The sequence below is a fragment of the Cheilinus undulatus genome, linkage group 12 (assembly GCF_018320785.1).
Source record: "Cheilinus undulatus linkage group 12, ASM1832078v1, whole genome shotgun sequence".
NCBI lineage: Eukaryota > Metazoa > Chordata > Actinopteri > Labriformes > Labridae > Cheilinus > Cheilinus undulatus.
In genome coordinates this window covers 27429601-27441604 of record NC_054876.1, presented here as the reverse complement: position 1 = coordinate 27441604, position 12004 = coordinate 27429601, and the positions used below count along the sequence as shown (strand labels likewise).

The following is a 12004-nucleotide window of genomic DNA, read 5'->3' as shown; positions in this document are numbered from 1 at the left end:
TCAGACTTTACACATATATCCGCTCTGAACCAAGGATGATCTGATTAGATTTTGGAGGTTCAAGCCAGTATTCCCCAAAATTAAGCTGCTGTAAGCCATAAACATTGGTCTGCTCTACTAATCCAATGTAGGTCAAGCCTTATAAGTGTCTATTGCGATGCTGTCCATGGATTTTTGGGGTCTGGCTTTGATTGCATCTTCATTATCTATACAATGCTCCACTCTGAGTCATCTTTGAAGGCATCTTCTCTGAGACATCTGTCTGTGTTCGAGCTCAAACAAAGTATTAAATGTTATTCCTATTGAAGTCCAGAATCAGATAGATAAACTATTGTCTTTGTTAAAATGAGTGACAGTTTTAGGTCAGCGTGCTGTATTGAAGTATGATGTAGTCTGTTCTGTGTTCCAGCCTGTGATGGCTGTGTTATAATGTGTTGCTCCAGGGTGTGGTTTCTTAGAAAGGCTCTGGGCTCTGTTTCACACAAGTCCATCATCATCACACACAAACACTAACACACAAGAGTACACGCATTACATGTGTGTATGAGCTCAGCAGATATTGAGTCGAACCATTGAGCAAAACCCTTTTTATATGCTTCCCCTTTTTTGACATGTAAAGGAGTGGCTGACATTGAGTTAGTGATGAAACACTGGGTATAAAGCCAGGGGTATAAATCACTGCTGTGCTGATGGGAAAAAATGGAATTTTGTTTCTTCTTAGCAAGGACAGAATTCAAGCCCAACATGTGTTTGGGTTTTAATAGGGTTTTATTGTTTCTAAATGATGTCATAGAGGTGATCTTGGAGGTATTATGGACATTTGTTACTTAAAAAATATGTATTTTAGCTTGATGAGATGAGCAATTGTAGGCTATAGCACTGATTTATTTAGTTATTATTTTACATATTTATTATACAGGCCAAAAAACTGCAAAGAGTCATTCCATGTTCGATGATAAATAATTTTCCCTGGCCTAACTATTAACAGTCAGCAAAACCAGTCTTCAGTCTCCCCTCCTCTCGAGTCTATCTCCCTGCAGCTGAACTGTTACCATGACAACAGCCTGCTAAAGTCAGTCCTGTGCAGCAGCAACAGCCGATATGATGTCTGACTGTGTGGCATCACGGCAACGCCCAGATCAGCCCACATCACTAGATGTAAGGTTGAAAGAGTCATTAGACCTGACAAAGCTCTGTGGTCTTATTTCAGCAGGATTTACTGTATGTGCATGAAATATTTATTTTTCTCATGGAGATTAAAAAAATATCCTGCCTCATAGTAGGATCATTAATCGATACAGCTGATAGCATTTGGTCTATTCTAATGACTGGATTAAAAAGAGAAAATAACATCCAGTAGCAGTTATGTTACATAACAAAATCTGGATAACTGTGGTTAAGATGTTAATCCATGATCAGTCTTTGAAAGCAGCTTTAGTTCTGCCTTCAGTTCCTAGCTCTTACCCTCTCTAATAGAGCACATAGGTCAGGAGGACCATTTTTCTGCACAGCGATGTGTTTAAAGCTCTTCTGCTCTGTCTAAATAATGTCTTATGTTCTTAAAGCATGCTATCAGACTTTCCCCTCTTCTTTATTAGTTAGAATTCTTACCACGTATACAAGCTACTGTTTAAAGTCAGATTTTAATGTGTACACTGACGAGGAAAGTCATGATGTAGTTAAAGCTCCTGTATTAAGTTTTAGCTAGTGATAGAACAATCTTAGTTATTTATATTTACACATAATACCTCTGTGCTGGTGCACGGGCATCATACTTTCAGCATGTCTGTCCAAGAGTATGTATACTCATCTGTACATCCACCCATATGTATGGACAGACATTGCACATTTGTCCCTATGTATGCCCCTATGGCCGCCCCCAGATAGCAAAATGCGACTGGACCACACATGGCCGGATGTACTCCAATTCACTGTCCAGATTGGGAAAACAGGTCCTGTTTTCAAGTCATATGATGGCTCTGTAACTGTTTTGGACCAGAATGGTCCAGATAATTGAAAACAGAGTTAATTTTTGGCCCAAATCTGGTGCAAAACTGGCCTAGCCTGTGCCATCATTGAGTCAGATCTGGGCCGAATATTGCCAGGTTTGAGCAAGTCTGGGCCAGCTTTATGCCGAATATGGGACAAAATGTGCCAGCACTGAGCTGTATCTGGGCCAGACGCTCTGGTAACTCTCTGAGAAGAAAGACATTTTTCCCAGATCTGGTTGCAAACTCGCCAGCCCGTGCCAGCTTTGAGTCGGATCTGGACTAAATAGTGCCAGCTCTGAGCAGGATCTGGGCTGGCTTTAAGCCAGATTCAAGACAAATTGTGCCAGCTTTGAGACAGATCTAGCTGAAAACTGGATCTATTTTACAATGCCATCACTGCAAATGTTTGTTAACAAGACTAGGTCAAAACCTAGTATATGGCTGACTGCAACTATCTGGGATGCCTGTTGAAATGCCTGACTGAAATTTTTGTTCTGGCAGAGTGAATTTGTAAAGATTGTTAGTAGTTTATTTTTAGCCAAAGGTATAGTAAGCGGTTACTGAAAGGTTAAAAGCTACATGCTGCCCTCTCTCTCTGTCTGTCTCCTTCTGTGTGTGTGGAGATGAACCCTGAGCAGCGTCGGCCCCCCTTCCCCTCCTGCTTTTGTTCTACCCCATCTGATTGGTTACAAACACAGACACACATCAACTCAGCTGCAGATAGACAACAGAAGGGAAAATACGCTCTCTGTATTCTTTGCTATTACTGCGCGAAGGGAAGACAACATGACAAGAAAAGGGCAAAAACCTCTCCTCTGCACAAGACCTCTCCTCTGTTGGTGTGGCTCTGTGCTCTGGTTTTAACAAGAACAGTGGTCCAGGTCAGAGTAAACTGCAGCAGTCAATCTGCGACAGCTAACACCGGATAATACAGGACAAGCCCACCGCCATTATCGGAAAGCCCTGGCGAAACAGACCAGGAGTGGAGAGAGAAAAGTTTTTTTTCTGTCACAGAAAGCTTTCAGTGTTGCTCTCTGCGCTTTTTTGGATGAAGACACGTTGTCTGGCTTAGACAAAAGCACTGCTGCAGCTCAGTCCCACCTAATGATTGCACTAGCAGGCTAGTGCAATCATTAGCTGAGACACAACAACTCATTAGCTGTAGCCAATACAACAACTAACCCTTTCCCCATAACCAGCCCATAATCATGCCAAAGCAGGGTGGCAGAAGAGTGACAACATTGTTTTCTGTCGCAGAAAGCTTTCCGTGTTGCTCTCAGTGGTAACTGTGATAAAGAAATGTGTTCATCTGGCTAAGGCCAAGCTAACGTTCGGCTGGCAGCCGTTATACATACAAGCATTCATACAACAAGTTACCCTTTCCCCCTCAACTATCACATAGTCTTGCCAAAGCAGGTCAGCAGAAGATTGAAAACATCTTTCACAACAGGAAAAGCTTATGGGTTGTTTTTATTCTGTTATACAGAAACATGTTGCACTTCTGGTAAAACAGAGGCTAAAGCCAAATCTGAGGTATTTAGAGTAGTGGAGGTAGCCGTTGGAGGGCTTTCAGTCCAATAAATCCCGCCCATAGCACAGATCTGTATGTATGGCTCTAGTTAACACAGTGGAGGCAGCCGTCACTGCCAGCATTCAGTACAAGCAAACGCAACTCTGTTATCCGAGGCCCTTAAAGTAGCATCACTGACTCAGTCAGACACGGACACAGCCATCTGTAGGGCGGCCCTCAGCAGTCCGCCAAAAAATCACTTACCATAAACTTTCACTCCTGTGGACTTGATGTCATTGAATCTGTGCTTAAATTAAGTGTGTTGGGTCTGCAAGGACCACCCTGTATCAGCTCCTAGCCTATCAACACAACAGTCATTAGGCTGATTTCAACCTTATATGGTGCAACGGCACCAAGTGGGGGGTGATTGTTAGGTCAATCCAGCTGACTCTGAGGCCGGATTGGCCCAGGGTCAGTGGCCATCTGGGACGTGATTGTCATTCTGCTGATTCCAGCCTTATTTGGTGAAAGTTGTGATTGCTAGGTGAATCTGGCTCAGAGTCAGCTGCTATCTGGGTCCCTACGTTCAGGACGAGGCCCATACAGTCATATACATCTACATGTGCGTACTGTACGTCCGTATGGGCATCACGCTCATCCCTTACTTGTGAATACAATATCTCAGAAACGTTTTGAGACATTTTCTTCAAACTTTGCACAAATGGCCATTCTGACTCAAGTATGAAGGTCATTGGTTCCCAACCTGGGGTCCAGGCACCCCTAAGTCAAACAGAGGATCTCTTAAGCATTGATGCACATTAAAAGTTGTGTAAAACAGTGACAGAAATTGCTCTCTAACCACTCTTCACATGTTGAAAATTTTCTGTAAAACGTGAAAAGACTGGGAACGTTTGAATGAATGATTATTATGGATGTAGATTTTTTATTTACTTTTGTTTTATAGCTTAATGAAAGACTGAAAAACATCTTAGCCATGGACGCATGAATGAATGACACATGGTTCATATCTTATGGGTAAAAAAGTGAAGAAATAAACTCACCACAGAGAAATAGAGACTCTCTGTCCAGCTCTAACTTTAGAACAAAAATACCCTGGCACTGCAGATAGCCCAATTAGGCTTCACTTGACAGTGTTTCAAGCCAAAGTGAGTCTTTGTTGGATGAAAAAGTTGGCCTTGAATCATAACATTTCTGTTTTCTCTTTCTCTCTCTTTCCTCTTCAGAGCGACAGGCTTTTGATCAAAGGCGGGAGGATCGTGAATGATGACCAGTCCTTCCATGCTGATATCTACATGGAGGATGGCCTCATTAAGTAAGTCCTGAGCTGTCCTCCTTTCTGCTCTGCTTTTGTTCAGTCCAACCTAATTTCATATCACCTACATTCTGTTGTTATTTTCTGTTCCTTGCATTTTGAAGTGAATGTCTATTACGGGACTGTAGGTTGTGTTTGGGAAACTATTGTATTTTTGACAAATTTCCCTTAAATTAATTACAAATAATACGTCTTTCTTTTAATATTGTTTTACAGTTTGACCTTTTCCAGTGGTTGTTATATAGATGTTGAACAATAAGGTATTAAATTATTAAGAGCAGTGGAAGTATCCAGAATGAGATATTTCTACACCTTCATTGGAGTCCACCTGTATGAAATTAACCTGCGTGGAGATTAGAGAGTCCCAGAAGGACAACCATCACTGCAGCCCTCCACCAGTGTTTATGGAAGAGTTGCTAGATGGAAGCCTCTCCTCAGTGCAGAACACATTAAAGCCCACTTCGAGTTTCCTAAAAAGTTCTTGCCTGCTGATATGAATATTCAACTTTTCAACTTAATCTGTCGACACTGATATACTGATTATATTGCATATCCATAGTATCCTCCAGAAACATGCGCAGTATAGGACACTTAAGTGCATGATGCAGCTAGTTGTGCACACACCAACACAAGGTTAAAAAGCACCTGTCTCTCCAGTCTTACAGACTATGCTACAGGGGGCTCTATGATTTAAGTCAAATGCAAATATTTCCACTGTTGTCTAAAATACCCAGATTAAGTTTAGAAGTCTATTGAGCTCTCCCTGCACAATGAGTGAAAGAGAACCTCTGAGAAAAATGCAGAAGCAGAAGCTGCTTCATTAGGCACACAGTGTCCTGCCGGCTGTCCTGGACCAAAAACAGAATCCCTGCATTGAGGGTTCAGCTATGAGGCCATTTGGCTGACAGACAAAGTGATAACAGTCCGTTTAGTCCCCGTTTTTATGTGCTAGCATAAGCGTGTCCCCGCCCCACTAGACAAGGAGAGTGGAATTTCAATTCCTCTCTGTGTGTCTCCCTGAATCGCTCCGTCCTCTCTTTCCCCTCCTGTTCATTCCCACTTGATTTTCCAATTATAGTCTCTTTGTCCCCCAGTCCCTGAGTGAGGCGGCTCAGAGAGAGGCACCCACAGAAAGCCTGGTGTTGCATAATAAGCACCCAGATGCCTGCTGGAGCATTGAGCTGCTGGCAGACTCACTGAGACACTGGCCTCTGCTAACCAGTCTGTCTGTCTGGTCAGTTTGCTCTATAAAGTCTAAACAATTGGGGCAAAATGTCGATGTGTTGACATGGTGACATTCAAGCATGGCTCAAATTGTTTTGGGGTCATTCAGAAGTTTTCAACTTTTGGCCTCTAATTAATTTTGTTGGAAAAGGAATGTTTCTGTTGTCTGGTCTGCTAAAATCACTGCAGATGTTAACCTTGCAAAGCAGATGGAGACGCCCTTTTCTGTGTTTCTCACTGGCGAATCCATCTTGTAAAGCTCCCATCTGAACCGTTTGGGCCTGGTTAAAAGTGACAGGACCAATCAGCGTTGAGAGGCAGTACTTTCAGGCGCAGCAGAGTTGTGACGTAAGCAAGCAGCAACAAGAGGCTGGTGCAATTATGGTGGAAGACATTAACGTGGAGGCTGCCAGGTTAACAGCCACCCATTTTGTCTAATGAAAAGGTAGTTGATAGTTTTTCATCAGCAAGGTCTCTTCTAGCTGCACACCAAAGTAGAAGTTGCTTGGATCAATGCCCCTGGACTAGTTTGTCCAAAAATGACCCGTAGAAATGCAGAAAAGGAATTCTTAAGCTTGGAGTCCTTCTCTTCCCTCTAACATGCTTTTGGAAAAATTGTTTGTCAGTTCAGGAAAATAAATGGTGAGACAGTCTTTTGAAAAAAAATATTTCTTGTAGTCGGAGTTGCACGCAGGACTCCGACTCATTTCATTGTCATGCACAATTTCATCCTATAATTACCATAATTTTAGAACAGCCACTGGAAAAAACACAAACTCTATGATCAGTCTGAAATCTTTAATATGCAGATCATTATTCAAGTATGATATCATCTTCCCTCCACAGGCAGATTGGAGACAACCTGATTGTGCCTGGTGGCGTGAAGACCATCGAGGCCAATGGGAAAATGGTGATCCCTGGTGGCATCGACATCCACACCCACCTCCAGATGCCGTACCGTGGAACCACAACCGTGGATGACTTTGCTCAGGGATCAAAGGCTGCTCTTGCCGGTGGCACGACTATGATCGGTGAGGGGCTTTTCAAAGGTCATGCACACTGAAATGTACCGGTAGTTTCTGTTTAGTCAAGTTAAAATGAGGGAAAAATGCAGCAGAAGGAGGGGCGAGACCCTAACAGAAGACAAGAGAAAGGGACGGGAAGCATTTATTGGCCTGATTTTGGGCAGCTCTCCAAAACAGGACCTCACAAAAGGCCCCTGTGTAAGGGGGCTCAGATCAAGCAGGGGGGTATTAAAAGAAGCAAGGCTCCCACGGAAACACAACACCAGTGTCTGTCTGCATAATTGTCTACGTACAGTGTGGATGTATAAGTATGCTTCATGTAGCTGAGACACCAGACGCTAGTACGCTAACAGCTGGTAGATACCGCAGTCTCATTAATACCATTAACTTCTTTTGAGCCTGCTGCTTCCCTGCTCCTTGTCTGCCAGGCTAGCACTGTGTCTAAACAGACAGGCGTGCCACTGTAGTAAGCTCTATTCATAGGCTCCATTCATTCAGGGATTATATTCAATAGAGTGAAGTGTGAGGGGGACAGAGTGAAAACATGCACTGTGCTTTGTGTTTTACACTGTATCCGTCTGTCTCTTCTTACACATGATTTTGTGTTTGGGGGCTATTTCAGATGGCTGATAATCTAAACAACAGTGTTTTTATGCATCTGCTGTTTTCAGCTCTATCCTATTAACATGCAGAGAGTAGATAAGCAGATTGGGTCATCTTTAATGAGATAAAGACGACAGCCAGTTGAGGAGCCAGTAGGTGACCTTATTGTTCTACAGCTGACTAAGAAGGAGTAGGATTTTTTTTTTACACGGTGATGTGTACAATGAGGATTAACTGTCCAAGAATAATCCCAGTGAAAACTGACCTGAGAAACTAAAGTGAAAATTCACTAAATGCATACATGATACGGTATATGCCTAAAAATGGAATACAATAAAAAAGAAAAAAAAACTTGCCAATTGCCTCAGCTTTTTAGAGCCATACAAAACCAAAAACCATCGCTGAGTGAGGTCTACCTGCAGATCTCCACTCTTCTACAGCAGGCCTGGTGACATGACGGCTGTTTTGGAGCATAGGCTGACTTTGAATTAAAATGAAGTGCTGCCATTTTCAGTACCACATCTTCAGGGTGGTACATCAGGGGATCGTGAACAGGCCAGGGGCACATATTTTTGTTAAAACCTGAAAAAGGGATTTTTGCATAATATGTCCCTTTAATAGTACGATAGACAGGGTCTGCCTGTTAGGTGGAAGACTAGGATTCAATTCCCCAACAGGGAGATTCATGCTGTTGAATTTTGACAATGATTATCTTGTCTCTATTGACATCAAACGAAAACTGAAAAAGAGCGTAAAACTCACACCTTCCTCACAAAATGATTGCATGGCAAAATGTGGCTTGTTTTTATGCTATCATTTGACAAAAATAGTGCATGATGACATCACACTGATGTGCCGGTGGACTCATATTAATCAGAGAAAGTCCTACTTGTAACATTATGTAAAATACAACCAAAAATGATGGTTTGGCAGCGTTTTTGGACAGAAATGTCCAGGCAGATTTCAAAATATCCAATATGGAGACTTTTAATGGTAGCTAGATGACATCATAGCAATGTAAAACTAAATTTGCCTGTTTATTTCAATGCCAAATGACAATTAACCCAAGAAAAAAAAATTAATTTGTTTTTTTTTCTTGGCCTTGTCTCACCAATGAAAACTTATCAAAAGTGGCCAAATATATTTTATTTGTTAATATATTTTTATATCTATTATAAAATATTTGATGAAATAACAGTGCCTGTTGTTCAAAAAAAAAACTTGGGGGAAAAAAATCATAATTAACACCAATATTGTTTTTGCTTTTTAAAGCTTTATTACCACTATAACATGACCAACTTCATGTTATAGTGGTTAACCCCTTAAAATTTAAAACAACTATAGCTAAAGGCTGTTGCAGAAGAGAGTGAAGTCATGTGTTTAGGAGGCCCCTTGTAGTCTGGGGCTCCAGGCACTTGACTACCTTTTCCTAATGGTAAAGTCCTCCTCTGACCTGAGCTAGTGTATGTATTGACATGGATAAGTTGCAGTTACTTTGTATACTTATTTAACTTTGTAAAGTCATTCAAAAAAGTCTGCGTCCAGCTCATTTAACTTTATCCCTGTCCAAACCAAAAATTAAACTAGAGATCTTGTGTTTTGAGGCAATAACGTTATCCACAGTTGTCTGCTCTATGAGGATACTACAGTGCTGCACCAAGATTATATCTTTGTTTGTGTTAACTTTCTTTAAGTTGAATCACTTACAAAACCTTTAGAGTAGTTGAAATCAAGTAAACATCATGAACTTTGCAAATAACCTGGCAGGCTGTTCATTTATTCTTTTGCATTATCAATATTTCAGCTTATTCTTACTGTATGTACTGCATGTAAACTTAGCAAGTGTATGAGATACTCTCTACTCTTAACTCCTCTGTTTAACATAAGAAGCTCCAGGTGTTGTGTGCCATTACAGTCCCCAAAAGCACTTTACTGCCTCACTGGATATGATTTTAGATATTGGCCCAATGGGAAAAATCCACTTCCCTTGTGTGCAAGTCTTCAGACCTAAAAATTAACAAGCTTGCATGACCAAAGTAAGTCTGAAAATATCAACAATTTAAATGCCCCCCCGAACCTATCCTTAAGGACACCCACACTCAGACAAAGATGCTCAAAATGTGATCTGACATCTGACAAGGTTGGTGCCTTCTGGCTGAGTCCAGCTGGAACTCACAGACAGCTGATTATGCAAGATAGACAATACAGAGAGAAAGTAGCAACACCAGCAGACAAATCCTGACATCACTCTGTTCATTATTCTTCATGTGTGGCTGTCTCCACCCTGATCTGTCACGCCTCTGTCTGTCCTTTAACTTCACCTTGTATCTCTTCTCACTTTATCCATCAACTTCTTTCTCCCCTAAAACATTTTTTCCCTCCAAACCCACCCTCCCCTCATCTCTTCATCCCTCTTCCCTCCATCATCACCATCTCCTCCAGTGGACCATGTGATCCCCGACCCTGGCAGCAGCCTAATGGAGGCTTATGACCAGTGGAGGCAGTGGGCAGATGAGAAAGCTTGCTGTGATTACTCCCTCCATGTGGACATCACCCACTGGAACGACAGCGTAAAGCAGGAGGTGGACAACCTGATCAAGGAGAAAGGTGGGTTGTGGCTCAACATAACAAGTGCTTGATAACTTTGTTAACTTTGATTTCATGTAGTTTTCAGAACTGAAAACTACATGAAAACAAAGTTAACAATTCTTGTCTTATTATTGTGCTGAAAATTGGTTGTAAAGTTGATATTATAAGAAAGTATTGTTGGGGATAATAACCTTAGCAGTAATGTTTTTACATAAAGGTTGCATATGTTACTGAAAAGTTTAACTAAACAACATGTTTTTCAGCAGGTAAGTGAACAAACCCCATTTTCATCTAATATCATAAGAGGTCACAAAAATTGACTTAAATACCTCCCAAAATCATCAGCCATTTCCTGGTTAGTCATAGGTTCCTGGTTACTATCTTCAGCTCTGTTTTTGGAGGTTGAAGTTTTTTTTTTCTAAGTGTTTCATTCTTTGCTACAGGTGTGAACTCCTTCCAGGTCTACATGGCTTACAAGGACTACTACCAGATGAGCAACAGTGAGGTACAATAATTTTGTGCACACTTAGTGCACACTTTTAAAGAAAGGTTCCTCCTTTTTTATTTTGGAAGTCCATTTAAAACCTACATTTACATGGTATAAGTTGGGCTAATAATATTGTATTTTACAAGGATGCGCATGCACAGTAGTCACATTACAAGATGTGCAATGTTATCAGTGTGACCTTGAGCAAATTCTTCTGAGTCATTCAATAAAAACCGAAACCATAAATTTTCTTGCAATGCAATGCATGCTAGTGTTCTATGCATCTTTAAGGAGCACCTAAAGTCACAGTCAGTGGATAACTTCACTAATGGTGCAAATGTATCTTAAACTAAAAAATATAATCAAAGGGACCCAGGCAGGGATCACTGTACAACAGGCAACATCCAGACACAACTAGATACAACCATGAAATGTTTAACCCTGAGATATCAACACTCTAGTTTTTGCTGTTTAGCTATTTTTGGGATGTGATGTGAAATCATTCTCTCTGTGTGCTACTGTGTAGTCAAAAGGAGCGAAAAAGGATACAAGTATTGTACTCAATGTACTAAACTGTCTGCCTTTCTTCAATGTTGTAACACAATATGAAACTATGCCCCTGGGACATCAGTGTCATGCCAGTGCAAAGTGGATCCAAAGTGTTAGTAGAAAGGTGTAATGGTGAGTAATGTTGTAGAACAGGGATGTTAAACTCAAGGCCCAGGGGCCAAATTAGGCCTGTGGAACAGTTAAATCTGGCCCGCAAGATTTTATCTTATTTCTGTTATATCTGGCCCATCAAAATGAGGTCTGCAGATTTCCTCAAGTATAAAAATGTTAACTTATCCTTGATGATTTAAGATATCCTTGTTAAGTCATACAGTCTGAAAAAGGAGTGAAAGTAATTAGATTAAAAGTCAAGAATATGGGAACAGAAATTAATTTGTGTTTTAATTTCACATTTTCAATTTTGCATCTCACAATTAGGACTCAAACTTAGGATTTTGACTTTTTTTTTGTACTGTGAGCATTTCAACTCAAAATTTTGACTTCTTGAATTATATTTTAAGCTTTTAGATTCATAACTTTAAATCTTGAGTAATATTTTGACACTTTTAACTAATTATTTTGCATTTTATCTCATATTTTTTAACTCTGACTTTGATGAGATTGAGTTTGACACCCCTGTAGAACCTCGGTGTGTAAAGGGCTGGATTTTTAACATCTTCAATTTTGATTATC

At 40.8% G+C, this 12004-nt stretch overlaps 1 protein-coding gene across 3 annotated transcripts in view; it reads left to right on the top strand.

Annotated features, from left to right (window-relative positions):
- The window catches only part of dpysl3 (dihydropyrimidinase like 3), a 67317-nt gene that overhangs the window by 31822 nt on the left and 23491 nt on the right, over positions 1-12004 (top strand). For all 3 annotated transcript variants that reach the window (XM_041800927.1, XM_041800926.1, XM_041800928.1), the window contains exons 2-5: positions 4746-4834; positions 6905-7089; positions 10129-10293; positions 10719-10780. In XM_041800927.1, coding sequence (XP_041656861.1) covers positions 4746-4834; positions 6905-7089; positions 10129-10293; positions 10719-10780 — 501 coding nt within the window. The remainder of the gene's footprint in view (positions 1-4745; positions 4835-6904; positions 7090-10128; positions 10294-10718; positions 10781-12004) is intronic.